At 31.3% G+C, this 25,019-nt stretch overlaps 1 protein-coding gene across 5 annotated transcripts in view; it reads left to right on the plus strand.

The window, feature by feature from the left end:
* The window catches only part of LOC116766697 (uncharacterized), a 67,329-nt gene extending 43,758 nt beyond the window's left edge, over nucleotides 1–23,571 (plus strand). Inside the window, exons 2-13 of one of the 5 annotated variants that reach the window (XM_061521448.1) lie at nucleotides 4,080–4,331; nucleotides 4,661–4,821; nucleotides 9,920–9,966; nucleotides 10,167–10,309; nucleotides 14,921–15,079; nucleotides 16,033–16,089; nucleotides 18,075–18,141; nucleotides 19,153–19,676; nucleotides 19,792–19,987; nucleotides 20,275–20,447; nucleotides 20,525–20,894; nucleotides 20,990–21,132. In XM_061521448.1, the coding sequence (XP_061377432.1) occupies nucleotides 4,080–4,331; nucleotides 4,661–4,821; nucleotides 9,920–9,966; nucleotides 10,167–10,309; nucleotides 14,921–15,079; nucleotides 16,033–16,089; nucleotides 18,075–18,141; nucleotides 19,153–19,676; nucleotides 19,792–19,987; nucleotides 20,275–20,447; nucleotides 20,525–20,894; nucleotides 20,990–20,994 (2,154 nt within the window). In that variant the 3' untranslated portion in view covers nucleotides 20,995–21,132. Of the gene's footprint in view, nucleotides 1–4,079; nucleotides 4,332–4,660; nucleotides 4,822–9,919; nucleotides 9,967–10,166; nucleotides 10,310–10,594; nucleotides 10,622–14,920; nucleotides 15,080–16,032; nucleotides 16,090–18,074; nucleotides 18,142–19,152; nucleotides 19,677–19,791; nucleotides 19,988–20,274; nucleotides 20,448–20,524; nucleotides 20,895–20,989 lie in introns of all 5 variants that reach the window. The other 4 variants (XM_061521447.1, XM_032656741.2, XM_061521446.1 and 1 more) reach the window with 4 other exon arrangements.
* The last annotated feature ends 1,448 nt before the right edge of the window (nucleotides 23,572–25,019 follow it).

The raw sequence follows: 25,019 nt of genomic DNA on the forward strand, positions 1-25,019 counted from the left end.
TTTGTTATTTCTTTACATTCGGCTAAGAATATAAAACAGAAAACTTCATAAACATTCCCACACACGTACATTAAAGAGGAATATTTGTTCTTTTGAAGAGTAAAGTGGATAAATGAGAATGTTATATTCAAGTCATAAAGCATATATTCGTTTTCATATATCTTATTATAACCTCTCAGTTAGTTATTTTGAAATACGCTCTTATTTCTTTATTTGAGAAAATAAATTTATAAAAGAATAATAAAAATGAATTCATTCTATTGATATGAAAAATGGTTCACTATTAAATATATTACATTAGACAACTAAGTTTATGGCAAAAGCTAACAATAAATTGACCATCAGAAGATCGAAAGGCGGGGTGTAGCAATTGAATTTAAATGGTACGTTTATAACAAAAACACACGCTTATAGCATAGAAACGAGACCATTTGGAAAGACCAAGACAAAAAGTTACGAAAAATAGAACCACAAAACTTACGCCATCCACATAAAATTTGAATTTAAATAGACCAGGATAGATAAGCTCTTAAATAGAGGTTTTCTACATTATTATTTAGTTTATTTAACCTCATTAGTGTAACTTATAATAGATTTGAATTGGTAAATGTAGATATTTGTTAGTAACAAGAACATATTTTTACGTATGATAAAGTATTGAAATTAAAAATTGTAAATAATAATGTAAGCGACAAATATATAAGTCGTTATTTAAACAAAACTGTCTTTTAATCAAGTATTTACTCCGTTTTCTAGTTTGCAACAAGTTAAATTGAAGACCGCGTCCGCTACATAAATTTAAACTTTTAGCATGCATTTTAATCCCTTTATAGTTGGCTGTACTATGTTACTGTTGCTAAATGAGTTTACTAGTTAACTAAATGTTCTAACAATTTACATATCTACAGTTTCTTCTATTTAAAAAAATCTATTAATTCAATGAAAACATATTTTTTTAAGGAGTAATATGTATGACAAACAATATAAATCGAATTAACTAAGTACTACATAAAAGAACAACATTTTATTTCATAGCATACATCTTTTTAATGTATCATTTTCTGAGCTTATTCAGAAAAATGTACATATATTTTTTGTTTATATTTGGAACTTTTTCTTCCGCCGAATGTTTTTAACATTTTTCGACAGTGTGAATATAAACGTTCACAAAATCGTTACGATATGTTTAATATGAAAGTAAGGAAATCATATCGAGTTTTTAAATTAGTATTCGTTTTATTTATTTTTCCCTATAATTCATGTAATAAAAATTTAAAAAACTCATTAAAAAAAATCAATAAAATAACCGTTAACTCCGAAAGGTGATAACGACGTTGCATTCTTATACGTATGAGTCATAACGAAACTTCATTTACGAAAGTTGTTTAAATTATATATGAACAATAAATAAAAACTTGTAAATAAGACAAGGTTTATTTGCGTGTATAAAAGTATACACTTTTATTTGTTTCTACAAGAAGAAAACTAAAAAAAAACATGATTTTGAAAATGATTTTTATTCCCTACCAGAAAACCAAAGGCTTAGGATAATTGTTTATCATTTCAAAAAACTTAGTATTTCTTGGTATTGCTCCAACACATCAAGTAATTAATTACTTAGTATACAATTTGTGGGTTCCAAAATTATTTACCAATATTATAAAACATTATTGTTTTTTATCATACAAAGGAATACATATAGATCGAATGAAGTGTAGACATACATTCAGAACACGAATAGCTTGATAAATTGAATATTTTTGCTGTACGATTGGTAGGTAATGAGCATTATGTAGTGGGCATCGGTAAATAATGAGCGTTGGTAAGCCAAGTAAGATTAATTTATATTACATACTAATCAGCCGCTGTACTAAAAGTCTATCTACCAAAGCGAGTTTATTTAGCCGTTGAATCGAATTTGCGAACACTATTAAAAGATCACGACACTAAAATAGATCTGCACGCCGTCAGGAATGAACAAAACATGAAAGCCAAGAATACAATAGAGAATATTGAATCACTTAATTGAGAAAACGAACAGTTGGTCCTGACCAAAAATATCGAAGCGTTAAGTTAAAACAACAGTAAGAGCTTTTACATGCCGTTAGAGTTCATAGAATTTTGTAGTACCTATACATTATTTATATTATGGATTTAATAGAATATGACTTACCACAATCATAACAACTATAGTTGATAACCGTCATTATTGAGTTTATAGGTATTTTAATTTTTAATTAAATATGCCGACAGTTAAAAAATCAATAAAAATGTGGTATGGTTAAGGAACTCTCTGTATTACCAACTGAATGCAATAAGATAGAATGATTAAATCGAAGAAGCGGTTGAATTGCTACTATAAAGAGATCGCAAATCCGAAATAACGCAGTCGACGAACAAAACAAGCAACGGTAGCACAATAAGACAATGTTCCGCGTGCCGGGCAGAGGCGACGTCCTAAGAGGATTTATGTGCGGTATCACCTGCATCCTTATTTCGCTAAATCTATCTTTGTTTCATTCATGTGTACTAGCCACAAATACATTTCTACCAAAAAATACATTACGTTTTTTTGATAGATAATATACTTTTTCAAATTCAGATTTTTTGAACAGGCTACAAAATCGTTTTATGTTATACTTGGATACAAGTACTTATAATGTCTAAAAACATGCATAAGAAAAACGCATACTTAAATATGTACATATATCTCGAAAACTGTATATAATTTTTTTTAAGAGTAAATATTGTCCTCGTGGGATCATTTCCGCAAAGAGAAATGAAGTAAAATAGAATTGTTATAAGTACAATTAAACGAAAATAATATAATCTGCTTTAAGTTCAGACAGGCCGTTAATCCTAAAAGAGCTTCATTGGGGAGATAGCTTTAATGAATTTCTTTCATTGAGTATTCACAAAGCAACGGTAGTCCGCTTAGATGTGAATCGGCCACGGTTTCCACAGAAAAAAATAAACAAATCAAATTGCACAGAGTAAGTGCGAAGCGAGGCCCCGCGAGCACTTTCTCATGCAAAAGTCGAACGGTTACTTAAATTCTTAGCTGAACCACTTGTCGGTTTTACGAGCGTAGAGCGATTTAATCCACTTAAAACGCGAAGCACAAACTCGGAGCCGACAAAGCTCTCAGGCGCTCTCATTTAAAAATGGAAATAAACTCCCGGCCATCTTTGACTCGACGCGAGACTGGTTGAATTCTAAGTACGCTTCTCCAGTGGCTAGCTAATGATTCTTTTTGGCTTGATGGATGGCATCCTGTTTGGACAGTAGTTCTAACATAAGGCAAATTCATTGTAGTGTTTTATTAATCTGTCCTATCGCTTATTCTGCTATAGTTTTGTATCTAAATTAATTTGTAGAGTCTTAGAACTAGGCAAGCTTATCTATGTGTTCTTACGCATACCGTTTATTCATGGATAAATATTCTGTAATAATCATATTTGGTCCCGTTTTCTCCGACTACTAATATTTTCTTAAAATCTAACTCAGATGTCATTCTTGTGCTGTTTTAACTTTAAATAAGGCATTTTCACAGTTTGATTAATAGCTCAACTTTTGCTAAGTACATAAAAAGTGCCTTTATTATGGCGTGCTACTTATATTCTTATTTATTGGCAATTATTTTTTAGGAAACACAAAATTAATTACCCCATTAAAGAAACCCTGTTAGCATGGGTAATTTCAAATTCCATCTAAATTTTAGATCCGCAGTATTTAATTGTCCAGTATCACTCTCCTGTTTTTTCTTTTTCGGGATTCGGCGGAAATTGCGTGGAAGGAAGCGACCTCCAAGCAAATAGGTCTCCAGGCGCCAGATAATTACGTTTTTTTTTGTACTTTGTTGGAGTTGAGGCTTTAATAGGCAATGTAATTAGCAAAATGCAACTTTTTCAAACACAAACACTTAGTTTATAAATTTGTTTTATTTAACATGACATTCCCATTATTATAATAGTATTTGTGGTAGTAAAAAAATCTTTAACATATAAAGTCAAAAATATATTTAAATGATTATATTAATAAAATACTCAGCATTGTTTTAATATACATATTTGTTACAGGATGGAGACCGAGGCTATTTAGAAGGCCTGGCTTCGCGGTATGCCGATTTATTTTCAACACATTACGGAGATGTACTAGATCATCTGGAAGAACTTAGGAGACATGAATGGGATGAAATGTCTCCTCGGATGAGAGTCCTCGGCGGCACCGGGACACCTCAAACACCACCTTCAGCTAGTCCCGGTTCATTGGCCTTGAATAATTTGACCACATCCCACTCTCAACCTATTTACGTACCAGGAAAATATTCGGTAAGAATATTTGTTAACGATGGATGAAATTATTTTTCCATATGATTGTATAATTTTGCTTTAACTATTCTTGTTTTTGTCGTTAAACTATTTATAGATTTATTCTTCAATTAATGATAACCTATACATAATTAATTGTTGATAGTCGATTACAAATGTCAACAGCTATTATTAGTACTATTGCTGTTAATATTGTTATTAAAATCCAAAAACTCCCAAAACAAATACAATTACAAAATTGATAGAGTATCAAAAAACCTCAAAAATCGAAACTAATCCTAATATACATTCCTTGTACCTTAAATGTATGAAATCATTTACTTGCACAGCCGTCAAGCTGTCTCACAGACAAGGAAGAAGACGATATTTACGGATTCGGGTATGGCGTGTTTGGCAAGCAAATGTTGCAAAGACAGCAACAACAAAAACAACTTCTCCTTGCTCAACCCACGCAACCTTTGATGCACAATCAACAGCATAATTACCAGAGGTATGTATTATATTGCCAAATAAAAATAATTCAGTGTGAATAAATTCATAAGATATAATAATGGTCATATTTTCAACGTCTTATTTTATGAACGAAATAAACCCTAAACAATTTAATAACTTACCATAGATTTCTTTTTTAATAATAGAAAAAAAAGGAGAACTAAATATATCCCTTTAACATGGGCTGCAATTCACTAAAAGGATATATTATAAATTATTTGACTGAACAGGTGTACTTGTTAGATAAGCTTTTACTGTGCATGTTAAAAGTCTAATCTAAATTGAAATCAGACGTTCGATTGGCGACAGGAGGTAAGACCGAGAATTGTAGTGTGTTCAGCCGTGAGATTGTGAAATGCTTTTATAGGAATTCCACTTAAATTAACCCATTTTCTTCAATAAACCTTACTATTGTTAAAGTCTTATAGGATCTCATAGAAAAAAGTGGTCTAGTGTGTTCCAAAAGATCTAACTAACAACACTCTACCTAACTGCTTTATGAAATATAAAAACCATAATATATCAGACGCATTCGCTTGAAAATAGTAGTTTTAATGTTGTATATTCATTTATTATGTCAGACTTTTCGAAGTACTCTGTAAGGTTAAAGGCTATAATAAAGATTGAAACATTTTTCAATTTGAGATTTTGCATTAAGAACAAAGAAAAATTCATTTTACAGAAATACTTAGAGATTTGGATTATTTCACTGGAATCCAAATAAAACACTGTAATCGTTATAAAAGTTTTTATATCCTTGTATGCAAAACAAACACAAAGCCTTGGAATAAACTTGTCTTTTAATTATCTTTTTTTAAGCAGCAAAATAAATTAAAATTAACGAATCAAGGAACGCATTGCCTTTTAAATTTCGAGGAAACGTATTCGAAGTAATTATTTTAACAGACACTCAGCTTCTGAGTCACTTTGCCTTATCGATGTGATATTCATTAATTATTATTATATTCGCAAAAAGCCTTGAAAAAATTTCTATCCTTCAATCAGATTTCAGAATTCTCAAAAACCTTCTGATTAAATAATATTTTCAAATAATTGTAGTAAAGCGTTATGTTTTATAGATCAGTATAATACTGTTAGAGCATTATATTATCTAAATCTTCTGTTGTACTAAGTTTAATTATTAATTTTCTCTCATCTATGTTTCTTCCATCGAATGAAAAAGAGGAGCTTGAATATTTAATTGAGATGATATTTATGTAGAGGATGTAAAAAAATACTTAAATAAATTTTAACAAGATTTAAAAGAAAGTATGATACGTGAAAGGAAAATCGTTTCCATAACTACTCCGAAGACGTTGTCATCAAACAAAAATTCTACATATTATCTCTTTGAATTGCTTCAACAATAACAACGAGTGCTTTGTTTTCATTGCTCTTTCAGACTAGGGAGTGCCAAATATGACTTATAATTACTATTGTTTGTTTATTTGTGATCATATTACTTAAGACGTTTAATTGGCAATTAAATTTCAATAATACTGTTTTGTTAATTGTCAAATAAAAATTATGACAAAAAATATACCATGTTTCAGGAACATTAATTTTAAGCAGATAAATTATTATTGTTAAGATTAATTTGTTACCTTTTTCTTATTTTCTTTTAACCTATATTTATTACATTACCATAAATTACGTCCGTTATATAAATATTCGTATTTATTGCTTCTGTTTTTTTTAAATTATTATCATAATTTTTATTATTTTTCTTGCCTTTAACAATGTCTTATAAATTTTTCACCTCATAAAAATTTGTGTCATGTAGCATCGAAGCCTATTTTCACAAAGATAGAAACTCTTATTCTATTCCTTTCTTATTCACAATAGTTTATAGTCGATGGATGATTATGTTTCGAACATTGAATAAAATCTCAGAAGTACTAGGAAATCAAAGAACACACCCTTTCTTACATCACCCACGCGCCCTATAGCGTTGTTTGATGCTAATTAGGTCTGCTACAAGTTGCTAATGAATTACTTTGTGAAACTTACATCGTCTGATTGTATTTCTCAACATGAACCAGAGCTTTCTATGCTATCGGCATAAGTATACGATTTATTTGTATCAAGTTATATTTGTTTAGTGAAAATAAATTATTTACATAAATAAAAACATTTCTTGCAGTTATTTTTTCCAGTTACAAGTCACTTACATTTTATTGGCAGGTAGTGCATATTATTATTCAAATTCCATCTTGATACAACAAACGCTCTACTCTTAGTATGGCTATTTGCGAAAGTTACAATATGTGATGTAGGTGTTAATGGTATATGTAATAGAATAAAATAAATACAGAGACATAAGTACTTCATATCAACAAAACTCTCAGTAAGTTGTGGGTGTCACACGCCTTATGAACAACAAATAAATACTCCTATTCGTGCTGTGGGTAGAAAATATAAAGTAAAATCGATAATATACTATTCAAGAAGATGTTAAATAGTATATAAATTATCGTAGATTGTAAATAATAATAAAATGTAATCAAACTATAATAACTAAATCTGGGTCGTCAAATTTACGTTGAGAAGGAGTATGCTTTTGTGTGAAAACGTAAACTTTGGGTCGAATTAATTTAATATGAAATTGTAATCTTACCTTATATTTACGCCTTTGACAGTCAACACTACGTCACTGACGAGAATCCGACTAACAAGTAAGAGTAGATAGCAATTGAATGGCGAGAAACGTCTTGATATGAGATTTAGAACGTCATGCTAAGGCCAAATCAGGACTTTGTTTGTCTTGATTAATATAAATATTCAATTTTAAATAACGCATATATTCTTACTGACAAATAAAAAATAGCGTAGTATTTAAATTATTATTAAAAACTTAGTAGGAACTTAGTATATCTAATAAATGGGGTAAGAAAAAATACGTTTAAGACACATTTAATACTCCTATATGATAAAGGTTCTGAAAATTGTCAACACATCAACGTAAAACACATTGATATGTAAAAAAAATTGGTAATTATAGAAGAGGTACAAAACTAGAGGGTCTGTGTATAAAAGCTTTCAATCCTGAATTTATCTAAGTGGGCGCACAAAAGCGCAATACTTCGTTACATTCGTGTTGCTATCTGCCTTTCCTTATGTTTAGTTCGTAGTTGGTTTAAATTGGGACCGGTTATCGTTACTTGCTTGTTTTAAAAGCAATTACCCAACCGCAGCCATGTTAAAGAGGTTAACACGATTCTTATATGGGTGGGATAAAAATGTTACAGCAGCTTTTATAGTAAAATTATATTGTTTACACCATGAAGCATGTTAATAGCTATCTGATGTGTACATCGCCTTATTCCGTAATTAGACATGACTTTACTTGGCAGGTTTAAATGAATATTGCTAAGAATTTTAAAATCATTACTGACTTGGCTGTATAAATATATAAATAGATTTTTTTATCGGGCTCATGGAACTGCTTAAATATTTTCAATTTTATGTAGTTAAAATCCTTAATCCTTTACATAGAAAAGCTATAAATGTTAGAAAAGCTTTAATTCAATTCAAACTATCTTTTTAGCCTTTGGAAAATGAGGTGTAATTTCTTTTAATATTTACCAAAAAATCCATAAATCATCTCAGTACTAATTATCTCAATACTAAAAAAATTGCTCAGTGTGATAAATTTATAATTTCTATTTTTATCGCCCTCAACTGTTGCGATAACTGGAAATCGTATGTACTGATTCCGTAAATGTGATTGCTCACATAAATTTATATTCGGCGAACTCAATTGGACCGAAAATCAATATTCATTGCATCGTTTAATACTACCGCTGTGATACCGCTTCTACTGATTTATTATCCTTTTAGGGTTTATTCGGTGGAAATTAAATAAGACTCGATTAAATACCTTATTTTAATTACTGAGAAAATAAAATTAACATACATGTACATGGGTTATTATCTTACTATAACGGTCCTCATGTAAGAATGAAATGTGCTTTAAAAGGAAAGGCTGAAATACTAGTGACTAATATTATAGGACTCCGTGAATTATTAACTTCAGAAGATATTTCTTTATTTCTCAAGAGGGTAAAGTTTCGCAGATATTATTCTTTTTAGGTTACAACACACTGGAAAAACTAATTTGTTTTAAGTAAAAATAAAAAAAATAGTTTTATACATCAAATAAATTAAAACGAAATAAAATGTGGTTTCTTTAAATTAGTCTTTATAAGCTGTTTGACGCTTTAAATGACACCTACGTTTCTCTATAGCTTGTCTCTTAGGAAGCAACCATTGGCTTGGAATGCAGCTCTGTTTAGCTGCCAAGTGTTCAGTAGTTGCTTTTTCAATATTTGTATATTACACTATAAACGTAATATTGATTCCATATTTTTAAATCTTAGTTCAGAATCATGTAATGTAAAATTCTTTGGTATACAGAGGGGTTTAATTTAATGATATGTATGTACAACAATTGGTACTAAATGTAAATATCTTTTGTAACATTTATGTACATATGCTGGGGCGAGTAGAGTTAATTGATAATATTAACAGAAAAGACAAAAATTAGTTATAGTATTAATACAGTTTATAACTAATCTTAAAATTTACGTACAATATGTGTACGTAAAAGTGTAATCACATTGTTTAAAATATTTTTTTCCCTTGTCAGTGGTCTCACAAGACTCATGTATACAAAGAACAGCATGAGTATTTCCAAGTCCTCTTGTAAACAATCATACCCTTACAGGACTAGGAAACAATTCAGGATGTACTTTTCTGTTATTCACCATTCTGCATTGCTGAGATTTTAAAAGGAAAAATAATCAATGGAAATAGATATACCAACTGTAATAATTAATTGAAATTATTATCACAAAATTAAAAACCAATAAAAATGTCGATGTTTTTATATATAATAACATGAGACACAAACTCACAGACACATGTGTCATGTTACTTAGATGTTCCTCAATCATGACCTATTTGTATAAAATGTTACCGTCCTTAACCCCCAAGCTCTATGTTGTTAAAAGAAGTGGTTTTTCAAGCAAACTCCACCAAAAAAAAATATAAAATACTATTCATGTGATGATAGTAATATTGTTATTTTGTTTCAGTTGTCTAAGTCCACGATCAGCTTACTTTTATGAGTTTCCGCCGAGTGGTAAGTGTTTTTTTAGTATATTAATTAATGAATTATAGATGAATTCACGCACGGGGTTAAATATTATAAGAAATATTTCATAAATTTTATACATAAATTCAAATTCCATTAAAAGTGAATATCGTATTAAAATGAAGTCGTTTTAACAGCCCGAAACTTATTGTCAAAAAGTTTTCACTGCGATCATAATTTACGTTTAGATAACTGTCTGGGTACTGCTAAGAAGAAGGTTACGACATTTTCGAGATTGCTTCGCGGGTTGAAGTCACATAGAAAAGAGAAACATGGCTCCTGTTCGCCGAAACATTCCCACAGTCCACGACAAGGGTTGCCTCCTCAGAGGGTAATTAAAAAATATTGTTCCTATAATGTTCCGCTATTTGTTTTGTTTTCTTTTACAAAATATTACAATAAATGCTATGATCACAACATTATGTATGTTGTGTTAAAATACAAGTAAGTAAAATGTTACTTGCGTTAATGTTTTTTGATTTATCAAAATATTTGAATTAAGTTTTAAGACAGCTGAGGACATTAAGACGTCTAACAAGAAATACATATGTAAATATTCTAAAACGTAGTTGTAAGCTTTACGTTCCGAGAAATAAAATTTTGAATAATTTTCAAGGTCTTATCGGATCGAACTTTAAATCAGGTAAAATGTGTACGAAGTATAATTTAAGAGTGACATAGAAAAGCACCTAACTAAGCATGGTCCACGTGTGAATTAGCATGAGGTCTTAGACCAAGGACCCAGAGACGGGCCTTCAAGAGTGTGCTAATTAAAATTAGTTGTGTGTGCTCCTATATAGTTGAACTTACGATTATAGTTTCTCCTATTGAATAATGGTGAATTGGTTGTTATTATAAGTATAAACAGTAATGTAAGATTTATTTACTTGTCATTAAGTTTGCTACATTTGGTAAGTTTTTCTGTCAAACATGACTAAGAGTCAATAAACAGAGTCAATATTTTAATCTACCTGTCTCTGTCAAGTAACTATTCTTGACACAACTTGATTTTGACGAATTATTCTGTACATTCTGTACATATATAATTTCTTGTTTGTGCTATAATTTAAGAACTGAACTGAAACAACTTAACTAACAAGGTTTCAGATGGGATCGGAACAAGAGACATCCTAACACAGCAGTGTTAAACCAAATCTTAGCTAAAGTATGTCTGCCTTCCTTTTTTTTCATACATGCCTTTTCTGCCTCCATCCGCCATTATGTCGATCCGGCGCGACGCCGGTCCGTCTTTGACATGCACTCGCAGCAATTAGTATGACGCGCCGTGCATTTGTATGAATGCTACCATGACCAGTTTTTTTAGGGAACATGTTCTCTAACTACGCTGCTCCATTCATAGCTAACGCTGTACTGCTTGGTGTAAGCGAGGCTTAGTTTGTTTGGCATAACATAGATTTATTCAGGCGTAAGATAATAATTTATGGTTTATATAAAACATTCAAGGATTTTTAAATAATATACAAGAATTTAATATTATAAATTCTTATAGAACATCAATAGCTATATAATTTTTTTATGAGCAATGAATTAAATACTAAAACTATTCGACGACTTAACAATATTCCATGGCACTATGGTTGCTGTCTGCCCTACCTGGTTACAAATAATTAACTATTACATTAAAAGCAATTTTATGAACTTACCTTGAATACGCAACTCATCCTTACCGAATTAAGAGCTACATTTTTCCACGTCCGCGTATATTTATTAATCTCTAGACGTTAGGGTACGTCACCGTACGCCGTTGAGAAATGACGGCTGCCAAAGTTAAGTCGGTTGAGCCAAGACGGCGCCTGAATTATGGGCGTTTGTTGAGAGAAGGGATGAAGGCCATTAGGGCGCAAGTATAATCCTTATCGGGCAAGTTGCACTTAGGATTAGCCCTGTCAGAAGTTGCTTTTTTCGAGTTCGAGGGGCTTTGTCCAGCTGTGATTAGAGGATTAGACTAATACTTCATAGCTATCTGGTGAAATTTTCTCTCAGCTTACAAGGATGCGCCTAATGATATATGTTATGTCACATCCTATAGTGTGAGAAAGAAAAGATAAAACATTAGTCTTTTTTGAGTTATATTAACTAAAATATAACAATTACTAAAACATAACAATTTAGGACTAGCTACGTATTGAACAATATTTCAATTGAAATTCTATCGTTATATTTGTTCTATGCTATTATTTTGCTCTCTAAGTCTACTATTACAGTAATATGACTTTATACATACTTGATATAAGTAATAAAACTTTGTTTTGCCACAATGTTGCGGCTTTCACAAATAGTCTATGTCATCGTAAATACTCGAGGTCTATCTTTGATATTGTGCTTTGGGAAGACTAACTACATCTCAGGGGTTAATGATTTGTGCTTACACCGAGTTTATTTTTTATATTTTCATAAAAATTCTGAACTCTAAATGGCTGTTCAATATTTAATCGAAGTTAATCTTTTTAAAATACAATACGAAAATTCGACAAAGGATATCTGGACAAAGTAAAGCCTTTTAAAGTTGCTAACCTACAAAAGTTGTAACACAGAGCAAATTTATCACGTTCACTGTGGTAATATTTTCAAAGCCATACTTGTGACAAAGATTATTTGCTTTGTACGTAGTGTGTTAACTTTAGATTTTATTCAGGTTTCTTGGAATTCATAATATTCATCGACTATTTGCAATAATGTAGTTTTTATAAGACTTCAATAAAAAAGAGTATGAATTATTTACTTTCTGACTTAATAAAGTTTTTAAAAATTCTTAAAACATTGAAAATTTAAGACTAAAAACCTTTTAGCATTCAATGGATTTACCGTATGGGTTCCGGGTCCATCGCGTTGCAGGGAGAGAAGCTTCAACAGTGCCTAGGACTTGCAACCCAGGTGTAGGTTTAAGGGGCCCTTGTTTAACGCGCGTTAAACGGTCACCTCCACCGTCCAAACTCCTCTCTCTACCTAACCAAATTTGAAAAGGACCTACTAGGGCTGCCTGCGAAGAACATCCGAGAATGAATTGATATTAGTTCTGGACAGACCCAAGTCTTTTAGTAGGTTGTAGAGAGATTTTGCCGTTATACCTCTCACTCCCATTACCGCGTACAAATCCACGACGAACCTATTTCGAGTGAGTTCATTTGTGAGCTCGTAATATTTATTGACCTTGATGGCATGGTCTTTGGGGATGTTGGTTTCCCAAGGACCCGTGAGCTCTATTATCACAACGCGCTTTAAAATTCACGAATTCATAAATATCTATATATCTAATAGGTCTGGAGGACGACGCACAAATATCCTGTGGAATTTTGTATAGTTTCTCATACGTATCCATCATTATAGTCCAATCCGAAGCCGCTTTAAGGATAGAGTAAGGCTTGACGTTTGATTTTGTAGCCCTACTGCCTTCTCTGACAAAATCTACTGATCGCTCGTTGGTGGTTATTTCCCTTTGCGCTCTGGCTTCCGAAAGACTAACCGCATCACGTATAATTTCCAGAACCCTATCGTGACGACGCAAGTATTGACCGCTATCCAGGAGTACCTTACACCCCACTAGCAAATGCTAAGCAGTTCCAACTGCCTTCCCACAGATATAGCAAGCTTTTTCGGTAGCTTTACTTCATCTTACTAAATTACTCTGATTTGGGATAGTCATTTGGAACGCAATGAGATAAAATTTTAGCAATGCTGGCGACCAATCATGAATTAAGGTGCGCCATTTTAGTGCTAATGGGATGCAAAAATCTCCTATATCTAACCACTCGTTCTGCATTTCAAAACTCATTACATGGATCTTATATTTATCATTCTCGTCTTGCCGAATAAAAGACTTCAATATATCCGTATCTTGGGCCTTCTCACTTGACCCTAGCCCTACTCTGTTACTTTGTGTTCCTATCATAAACTGCTTATGGAATTGAAGTCGTGTCTCTAGCTCTGGGGCATCTTTGTCTTTTGGGAGCGATTTCCCCAAATTTATTTATACGTGTATATATTATTAATAGTATAAACACGTATAAATAATTTTATTATTATAACTGTTTATTGAAAAATAAGGAGGAATAAAAATACCTGCAACTTCATTAATCATTCGCACTTAACATAAGCGCAAAAGGATATCTGCATCACAATGAGGTTTTATAGGCGCGAAATCAATTAATCATAGGCAGTACAAAGCATACCCATTAACTTCGTACTTGATAAGGGAATAATGTGAATCGACGACAATGGACATTTCTAACGCCAAAACCCGTACACTGGACAGTTTAAATTTATACTCCTTACAATTCCATAATCGTAACCCTTTTTTGCTAATACGAATAATCGTATCATTCAATTGATAATATAATTTCGAGATTTCTATTGAAACTATATTAAAGTAGAGGAAGTTTTTCCTCTCAAGTCTGATAGAGAATACTTTAACTGCTATAATATCCTTTACTGCTTTACAGTATAGAGTTCACTTAAATTATCCTCTTTACTTAATAAAAAAAAACGTTAAATATAAATTTGTAATGAACTACTATAAGTTTATTACATTATAAACATTAAAAAGTTTCTGTTAGCCCATGATTTGTGAAAAAGTTCCTTGGAAAAGTTAACTCAGTTAACTATATTTGCGAATAACCTTAGAAGAGAAAATGTCTAGCTGCTTTTGATAAATGACCTGCTTCAATATAATGTTGAATAATTTAGTAAGTACCTTTATATTAGGATAAGAGCCACCAGTAAATTTTATAAATTGTAGATCCATAATTTTATTACAAAGTCTTAGTGTTGTTGCAATGGGGTATTAAATAGTTTAGAGAAGTATACGACTCTGTTAGAATTAATGTGTGGTTTTAAAATAGGATGAGCGATGTTATAGGTATTAAAGGATTTCTTCGGGTTTTCCAGTGGGGATTTAAGGTTGTAATATGTAAACTTTCCTCAGGTTGATACACCGGACAGCGTGCTTCAAAGTGGCTTGGGCTTAGGCCCTGGCCCTGATACAGCTTTGAGGTCTATGGTAGATCCAAGAGACTATGACCGCCTCCGCTTCTTTCAAATGAGTGCCGCCCAACCAAACACCTTCGAAGAAACGATACATAGGGTGAGCTGGCAATTTCCTGCAGGTCGTGTTTAAGAGACTCTATTTTGGTATTTGAATGAAGAGTTTTGAATACCACATACTGATAGGACATATCGGTAGGACCGTTGTCATAATAGGTACATCTAGCACGAAGAAATTATCAAAGTTAAAAAACGGTGTTAATATAAATTTATTACCAATTATCTTAAAAGCAAATTCAAGGGTCTCTTAAATCGTCACGCAGGAAAATTTTCTGTTATGCTCTGGACGGCAAAGCGGATAAATTGTTGAATTTTATATATTTTTTTATTATAAAGGAAAATATACTATAATTTATACTATTGCTTTATTTTTGAAATGTAAGTTTCAACATTTCTTTCGCGTTTTTAAGTTGCCAACAGCGGTATAACAGAATTCAAAATTCAAAATTATTCATTGCATACCTTGTTTTGGTTTACATTTGGTATGGTCAAAGAGCAGGAGGTGGATCTTTCATAACTGAATAAATAATTTAGTTTTTATAAAACGGATTAAAAATGTAAATTATTTTATCACAGCACGCATCATGGCACTGTATTGAATTTTAATGCACGAAACTGCACGATTTTCAGATGCATGTCGGCATGATCTTTTTTTTTGTGTTTTTTTCCTTATTTACATTGTATTTTGTTTTATTTGTAGCTAATTTTTAAAGTGTATTCTAATTTTTTTTTGCATTTTGATGATTTTTTGTTTTGTAAATTTCAGCTTTTTTGTTTTTATTCTGTTTTTGTTTTAATTTATTATTACGTTTATTCACAATGGCACCTTAATTTTTACTAAATGTAACCATAAATATGTGAGACTAAAAGTAGAATAAAATTTTATTTTTTTGTCATTATACTTACTAACAAAATGATTGTGCATCCTATCGTTACAATATTAAACCATCAAAAACACAAAGGCATTGATTAATAGGTTTATGTTTGTTGCAGTTAAAAGTTCAGGAAGCAATGAAGAAAAAAGATAAATTGGCGAGAGAACAAGAAGAGGTAAATCCTTATTATTTGTTTCGCCAACTTTGTTTAACTTTAAGATTTATTGTTGTTTTCAATAAAAATATAGGGAAAGCGAATGTAAATATAAATTTAGTATATAAAAACTATATTATAGCAAAGAGAAAGCACTACTTCCATTGTTTGTTATAAATATGTTTGTCCGTAAAAGAATTGTTATAACATTTGACAAATACTCCATTTATTAGTTAAATAATTTAGTATCGGAATACACGATAATATTGCTCAAACAATAATTATAAATGAATCTTTAATCTAAGTCGGGCGTACGATCTGAGCTTTGGCTAATCATGTCCTAATCTCCAGCTAAGCCTATTAAAGGCGGTTGTATTGCTTCTCTACGAAACTTTGGAAGCCCTTCACCAAGTATTACATTCGCCCGTAAATCTACAGGATATGAATACCAAATAGACTTAAAACTGAATACGTATTCTTGAGAAAATAAACTTTATCTCAAAGCAGTTGTGCCGATAATCAATTGCACGGGTCTGGAATAAGAATGTTACATCTTTCGAATCGATCATTGAAATTTTACGGCAGCAATAAACAATTTTCCAAAGTTACTGTGACCCCAATAATGAGAAAGTTTAACCCTAAATTAATATCGGTTTCAGAAGCATTTACATTTTCCGCATTCGAGTAACTGATTTTATTGAAACAAAAATTAAAAAGTGAAACATGAAAATTAATAAAAAATATTTTTAAACTATGACATTGTTTATATGCTTTTTTTTTAAAAATAAAAAGTTAACCATGGCGCATAGTTATGGCAAAACTAAATAAATTTCAAGGTTTATGCTTGATAATTAGTGGAATCCTATTCTGCGCCACGACACGAAATCTCATTTGCTCGCAGACTCCCAAATCCCAGCCATTTACTTCTCGTGTCGCCTCCGTAACAAAACGAGCATAAATTAACTTAACGTTCAATACTTTCTTACATACAGAAAACATTCTTTTAAAATCTAAGTTAAATGGTTTTTATCAACAACCTATAACCTATAACCTATAACCTAAAAAATGCACTGTTATACACATGTTTATATTTATTTTAAGTAATAAAATAATCTTGTAGTACTAAAAATTATAAATAAGTATAATATTTGTACGTATTAAGGTCCTCAATTTATAATCATACGATGTTAAATAAAATCATTTATAAACCGGCAAAGGTAATGCAATTAAATTTTTATTTTCCCTGATAAAACCAGTGTTTTTTGAGCTTTCGACTTCCAATGGTTATGCAAATTAGATACCTTTCGTTGGCCCTAAATTATAAGATCATTACCAAAGAATTTTATTGACGTTAGCACCGAAAAGTATAAATGGAACATTCATTTTGAAGCCCGGCTTAAATGGAGCTTAAAATTTGAGATTAAGAAATAATGAGATATTTTATTCTTAATTACTTTTTAGTAAACATCACTACAACTGTCAATATACTTAACGTAATTTACATTAACGAACTTCGAAACAAGAAAGGCGCAGATATGGAATATAATTATTAAGAAACAGCATTAAAAAATCGATAAAATACTGAAAAAAAGGTATCAATGAGACAAGTTACTTAACAATATTTAACAATACAATCATGATCGTAAGATGACGTATATTTTTTGAATACGCACTTATTCGGGAAATGAAAAGGACATTTTAAATTATACACCACAAGTAGCACTTTAATTTTAAAATATTTTATATAAATAAAAATTTCTGAAAAGAAAAATATTATAAAATTATCAAATTTAGCTGATGAATCCGTGTATGTGTTAAAGTCTATCGAGATTTGGCACCCCATAGAGGTCTAGTTAATTACTAACTAACTACTACTAACTAACCAAACCATATTTTTATAGAAATAACATGAACATTATATTTTCTGTAGCACAAAAAGAAGAAAGGAATGCTATGTTATAACTAAGACTTTTTCTTAATTTAGATTTGAATATATTTTGTTACAGATTTTAAGAGACATAAGACATGGTCTGATGAACATGGGGAGAGATGGTGTCCGCGGGCCGTTTGGAGGTATGTTGCACTATATAAATGTGTATATTACTATATTCATATGAAAAAGGAGAATATATATCTGGTAGAGATGATAAAAGAGAATATATATCTTGTAAAAGAGAATAAAAGTTCTTTCTTAAATTACTCTAATGTTTAAATATTTCATTTTGAAATCAGTTTAAAAGCTATTTATCATAAAATCTGTACTTTCTACGTGAACAATGTATTATAATGGAAAGGGAAACTGAAAACAATATAATACGCTATAATTTTGATTGATATTGTTGAAATAAAAAGTACTTTATTATAGTGTTCAATACCCTTACCATTGTATTAGTAATTAAAAATTGTAAATATATATTTGTGTTTGGTGGCTTTATGATATTATGACTTTATTTTTCTTAAATGAATTTTGTTTTCATTTAATTTATTCGTTGCTTTGCTTCGAAAATTTATTTTTTAAAGATGATCCAAGAAATTTAAAATATTCAAGCTGCCAATCCTTTTTAAAGAGAAATTATGATTTATTGTGAAGCATGTTGCCTGCACGATGTTGTGACACTTAATTTATTGGTCAATGTTGCGGAATGCTTATTCTTCAGGATGTTTATTGATTTATCGTCCGGTATCACATATCATACGATATGCTTTCGATGTGCATTTTTCATCAATTATGTTCCTTTTATTTTAACAAAGAAAACAAAAGAATGAGAGAGGTAATTTGAAAATATATTCTTTTGCTGTTAATTCATAACGGAATATATTAGTGATCTCATCTTCATCCAAAAAAAAGTATAATATTATTTGCGGCAAGTGCTGTTTGCATGTTGTTTTTATGAATATTTTGCATCAACCACGCACGGCTTTCCGATGTTCGTAAACAGCTTAATGCAGTGTTGTCAGTGAAAGCGCCACTTGTTGTAGGAGGGACTTTAACGGTAAATTTTTTGCAATTATGTTAGCACGTACCTTTTTATTTGCACTTTTGAAACTTTCGCCATGCAAGCCTAATTGAAGAACCATTTACAGACGACACATACATGTATGACGATGAAGCAAGAGGGCTTTCCGGAAGGGGGCACTGGTACGATGAGCCACCCTATGAAAGCGACCCTGAAGACTTTTTAATGGGTGGTGGCGGTCCTGCAGCCTCATTTCAAAATGGACGAGTTTGTTTTACATTAAATTTACGAAATGAGTCAAGAGGTGAAGGTGTGATTTCCCTACGAACTGCCGGTGATATAAGTTTAGCAAGAACCCCTAGAAGAGGATTAATAATTCCGCAAAGCGGCCCCTACCCAACCACTGTGATACCCTTACGAACAGCGAGAGATAGGGAAAGCGGGGATTATGCGGCATCCGACATCCAATCTATCGGCTCGAGGTTGTCCGGCATATCGCTAGAATCAAGTCGATCCGAACGGGACTGTAGAAGGGGTTATAGGCAAATGTCAGGCTATCGGATAGGAATCGACCCTTTATCGCCAGCGTCCTCAGACTACGAAGATCAAGAAAGTGAAACAGATTCACAGCATATAGCAACTGTACATAAGGTAATTACAAATTTAATACTTTGTAAGCATGCGTCATCGTAAATAAAATAAAATGATAACTAGATTTGTATTTAATTTATATTTCCCAACAATTATCACTTAAATGTTATTCCAGTCAGCAGAAGAATGTGACGGTGTATCAAATCTTGCTGGTAAAGTCAGAGGTCTTAGACAAGATGTTCAAAGAAAAATTTCAAGGTTACGTCAAGAAGGAGGACCTGTCATCTCTTCCGATAGGCGAACTAGTGGCGATCAAGCTTTTCCATGTTCTAATAGTTCTTTTGAAAGTCTTCCCAGCGGCTCAGGCAGTAGTGAGTGGATTTATTAAGTTTTGTCTGTGTTAATATAAAATATTTGTAAATAAGTTTGTCTTTCTTTTCTTTGTACCATAACGCCCATTAGATGACATGAAACCTTGTATATTTTGTTCCTTAATTCTAATTTTATAATTTCTTACTAATAAAAGAACTGTGAAATAAAACTGACTTTTGAAAGTTTATGTGTGTGAGCAGGTACTTTATCACTTCATCACTTTGGTTAAAAGCATACATACGTATAAACTACTTCGAGCTTTAAGCAAAATTAAATTTATATGCAGGCACCCAGGCATTGGTTCGTGCCGGTAGTAATCATTCGTCTCTCTCGGCAGAAGAAAACATAGAATTAAGTCCAGCTGGGCGGAGTCTACTCGTACCGCAAATGCTGTGCCGCGCTCGAGCACTCGTCGATTATGTCCCCAACATTTATGAAAAGGACGCCTTAAGATATAAGGTACTTCCTTCATTTCCTTTTCTTTTTATTATTAAGTTGTATGATAAACTAGCATTTCATTTTAATTTAAACTACAGAAAGGAGATATCATTGAAGTTATTAACATGAATGCGTCCGGCATTTGGCGAGGTGTTCTAAACAATAAAGTTGGAAACTTTAAGTTTGGAAATGTTGAAGTTCTATCCGAACGGGATACAATGAGGTCAAGAACTTCTAAATGGTGCAAAAGTCGAGAAAGACTTTGGGAGACAAGACCGCGTACAGTTGAAGAATTATTGAGGCGAATAGATTTACCTGAATATATGGTTGCGTTTTCAAGAAATGGTTACGAAGACATAGAACTTTTTAAGGAGATTGAACCTTCCGATTTGGATTATTTAGGTATAATGACCCCTGATCATCGAACACGCATCCTCGCCGCCGTACAACTGCTACACCAGCTAGAAAGTGAGTTGTAATACATTCTACTCAATAAAAACTTCAGTTCAATAGAATTTAATAAAGTTTCTATTCTACGAGTGACTTATTATTAAATAAAGTAGTGTAATTAAATAATAGGTGGCGAAGGTGAAGGTGAGGGTGACGGAGGTGGTTCCAGTTCGGAAGGAGGTGACTCTCCGTTTGGTCGTCGTCAATTTCCAAGAGATTCTGGCTGTTACGAAGCTGGAGTTGGTGTAGGCGGTGTTAGAGTACGCACATCTCCTCTCGTTCATAGAACGGATGAACCCTCCCACAGGCCTCCTGAACCAGCTCCTCAAGCAAAACGTTCTATTCGTCGTCGACAACCGGATGACGCTGAATGTGACAGAATCGAAAAGTACCCCGGCACAATCGGAGAGAAAACTAACGTACGTAGCGGGGGTCTGCCGGGAGGCGCTAGAGATGGCACATGTGAGTCCGATCATAAATTGAATGTTGTCAAGTTTGTAGCCGGAGGAGAGCCTTGCGCTTCGGAAAAGAGTAGCGACTCGGGTGTGAGCAGCTCTTCTTTGAGCTCGGCGCATCCTCATCGTCCCTGAGCTAGGCCTACCGCGCCCGCGCTGGCTTAAACGTTGGCGCGGACGCGAGCGCACAGCGCATTGTTGCTCGCATCACCCCCTCACTTGGAACCGGTTCTACAACAAGACTAAAAAATATTTTACAGTCTCTCACCCTTTACCATTTTTATTTCGTTCAAATTATTTGCCGTTATAGCTAAAATTACATAAAACGTATTTTTAACTGTAATAGAATTTTTACCACAGGACTGCCAATTATATTCTCAGATTATAATTAGTAATCAAAAATATATTTGAATTTAGATTTAAGACAATACATACACATTATTTGTTAGTATAAATATATAAAAATCAAATAAATAATTAAATTTCTAAGAATTATTACTTTTAAACAATTTAAGACTGATATAGACGTCTCATTCAGCTTTATATTTATTTACAAATTTTTAATTGATTCTTAATCATTTTGGGTGGTGATGGTAAAAAGGATAATACAAATTCAAAGCACCTTAACATGACTGACAAGAGAAATATGTCTCACTGGATTATTTTACTATTATTAACTTGTAAAATATTATACTCTTAATGCATTTAAACATTCATGGTAGCGTTTTTGCTAAATAGAAGATGTCCTATGTTTGTTTAAGGATAGATAATTAAGTCTAATAGTTTAAATGTTTTCGAACGACTGCCAGCGATAGTATACTAAAAGTATCGAAGCTTGTTAAATCATGTCGATTCCCTCTGGGTAAATTTTATTTATATATATTGAGGCCTAAATTTTTGTTAATATGCAAAATTTTCGGTCTATATAAATATATTATATCTACTTTGATTTGTTGATATTGGCAATGCTTTATAAACCCATTCCCTCAATTTAAAAAGCATATCATGATACAAGCCTATTTTTGTAGTTTTAGTTGCTATTTTAAGCGATTTATACTTTGTTATACAGTTCGCAGTTCTATTCTGTCCCGCTGTTTGCTGGTTTTTATGTATTTGTACAATATTATTTTTAAATTGATTTAAAAAGAAACAGAGTATAAATCGTCAGGTTGCATTTAATTTATATTAAGTAATTGACGGCAATAAGTCAGTTTATGGTGAAATTTGAGGCGTTTTAAGCGCATTTTTCATAGCAATATTTGTATATAAATTAGATAGGTTAATTATTATTATACGTTGAAATTTTTGTATCTTTTTAAGAGAGCTTTATGCGGTGTGACGCATGTACATAAATGTTAGAGAGTAGATGACGATTATTACTTCGTGAAATTTAAAATTTCACATATCTTGCAATTTAATGGATATAAAAGTGAACCCCTCATATTCGCAATCCGATTATTAAAATTTTATCATCATTATTAAATACTACACTTGTTTTCGTTACTGAAACAACATAATAATATAAATATAGTTTATTAATATGCAATAAACGATTCATTAATTCGTTCTTCATTTATTTTCTTTTACCTTCTACATCCCATTTAGTTCTGCACTCAACATTAAATTATTTATTTTAATATTTTATGTTTTAATGTACGTCTATTAAACTGATTTGACCCTTAAAAATACTTGACAACCGCCAAATTAGTACGGCAATAAATTTCAAAATTTACATTACATTGCCATTAGTGTTGCTGATTGTATTTTTAAATGTTTTAATTCTAAAATATAATATTGTATGCGATGATCGGTGTTCACTTTTTAAGATTTGTATATGAAATTTTTCGATAACGACCGTGAGCTAGTCCGAAATATAAAATGTACATAGATAGATGTTTGTTACCTGTATATTGTAGATAGAATATTATTCTTTTGACAATTATTGTATATTAGTATTTCATTCATTCTAAAATAATGTTAATGCTATAATTTATAGTGAAATTATGTTAAAAACGCTCAGTAGAATAAAAAAAAAATATCAGACGGATTTCTAAGTTTTTTTAATGTGATTGCGATACTTAATTTTTATTATACGACCTGTTTTGTTTTTCTTAGCCGTACATTGCAGGAACGGTACTTTCTGTAGCCATATTTATATTTTTTTAAAACGGACATTATGTGTAAGTTCCCAATTCTTCAGACATGGGTTCTAAATGAATAAATCCGACATTAATGTGAAATACTTGTTTTATTTCCCGGAAATCATATTCGCCAACCCGCTATAACTGGTTTTTAAAAATAATTATGCGCTGTACTCTTAAGTTGTAAAGTATATATGAAGGTTTAATTTATTTTTATCTCGAATAACATAATAACTTTCATGTTTATTTTTATCTATACATTCACATGCACTACACTTTTAAATATATCATTTATAAATAGTTTTTTATTTTTCAAAATAAACCTTAAATATAGTCTTACAAATATAACTCGTCGCAAAACTGTTATTATGTCTGTCAAGTTAACATTTAAAAGGCATGAAATGTATTTCATTTTATTAAATTTGTGTAAACCAGATGTCAAGAGTACGTAGTCCGTGGGAAACTCAAGATTGAAATAATATTTGATGTAAACATATAAAGAAATATCAATAAGTGAAATTTATATTCTTATAAAAACATATATCACATTTATCATACATTCCGTATTTCATTAACAGTGAAACAAAAAATGTATTATATATGTAGTAAATTTATCGTGATTAAAGAAAATAAGCATTTTTCATTTAACATTCGGATTTTTTCTGACAAGCTATATAACTAATATTTGAGATTAATCTTAAAAAGAGGAGAAAGAGATACTGCGTTTGAGTTCAAAGCAAATTTTATTTTTACCTGTTTTTATGTTCGTTATTAATAGGCTGATTGAAAACTTGTTTTTAAGTTCATAATTGACGAAAAGTTGATATTGTTATTTGCAGAAATGAATTGTTTAATTGGAAAATCATTTTAACTTTTTTTTACACTACAATTACGTTATTAATTTATTCAATGTGTCAATATTTATATTATTGAGTGTTTAGACAATGTATATTTGGACACATTCAATTACAGATTTTAATTTACTTCACATTGATTAATCAGGTACTGAGTGTTTAATATAAAAGATAATGAGTTCCAGTTGGGCAATGACGGTCGAGTTCAGTTACGAAATAGGTTATGGTAAGCAGATGTTAAATTAACCTTTACATAGAGCAGATATGATTTATTGAGATAATGTTACATTACTAATTATACAACATACTATCACATTTTCTAATTTTAGTAAATACTAAAAAAATATTTTTATATAACTATTGAACTGTTTTTTTTGTTTGTCATCAATATAGCTTTGGTGACCTGTTACGATTAGGAGAATTTTATTTAAACAAGTTTTAATGACATTCAAAGATATTTTTGATCTATTAAATTTATAACCTCTCTTATGACGTCTTTTTTAGTTGTAAAGCACTGTTAACAAAAGGATGTTATACAAATAAAAAACAGTATAGTTTACCAAAATAAAACAAAACTTAAAATACAATAATAGAAACTCTCAAAAATATTTATTCGATCGTGATTTTTTCTGCCATTTATGTAATCCGATACGTCAAATAGTAATGCATGTCTCTTAAAGCCAAGTATCCGAT

The sequence above is a fragment of the Danaus plexippus genome, chromosome 10 (assembly GCF_018135715.1).
Source record: "Danaus plexippus chromosome 10, MEX_DaPlex, whole genome shotgun sequence".
Classification (NCBI taxonomy): Eukaryota; Metazoa; Arthropoda; class Insecta; order Lepidoptera; family Nymphalidae; genus Danaus; species Danaus plexippus.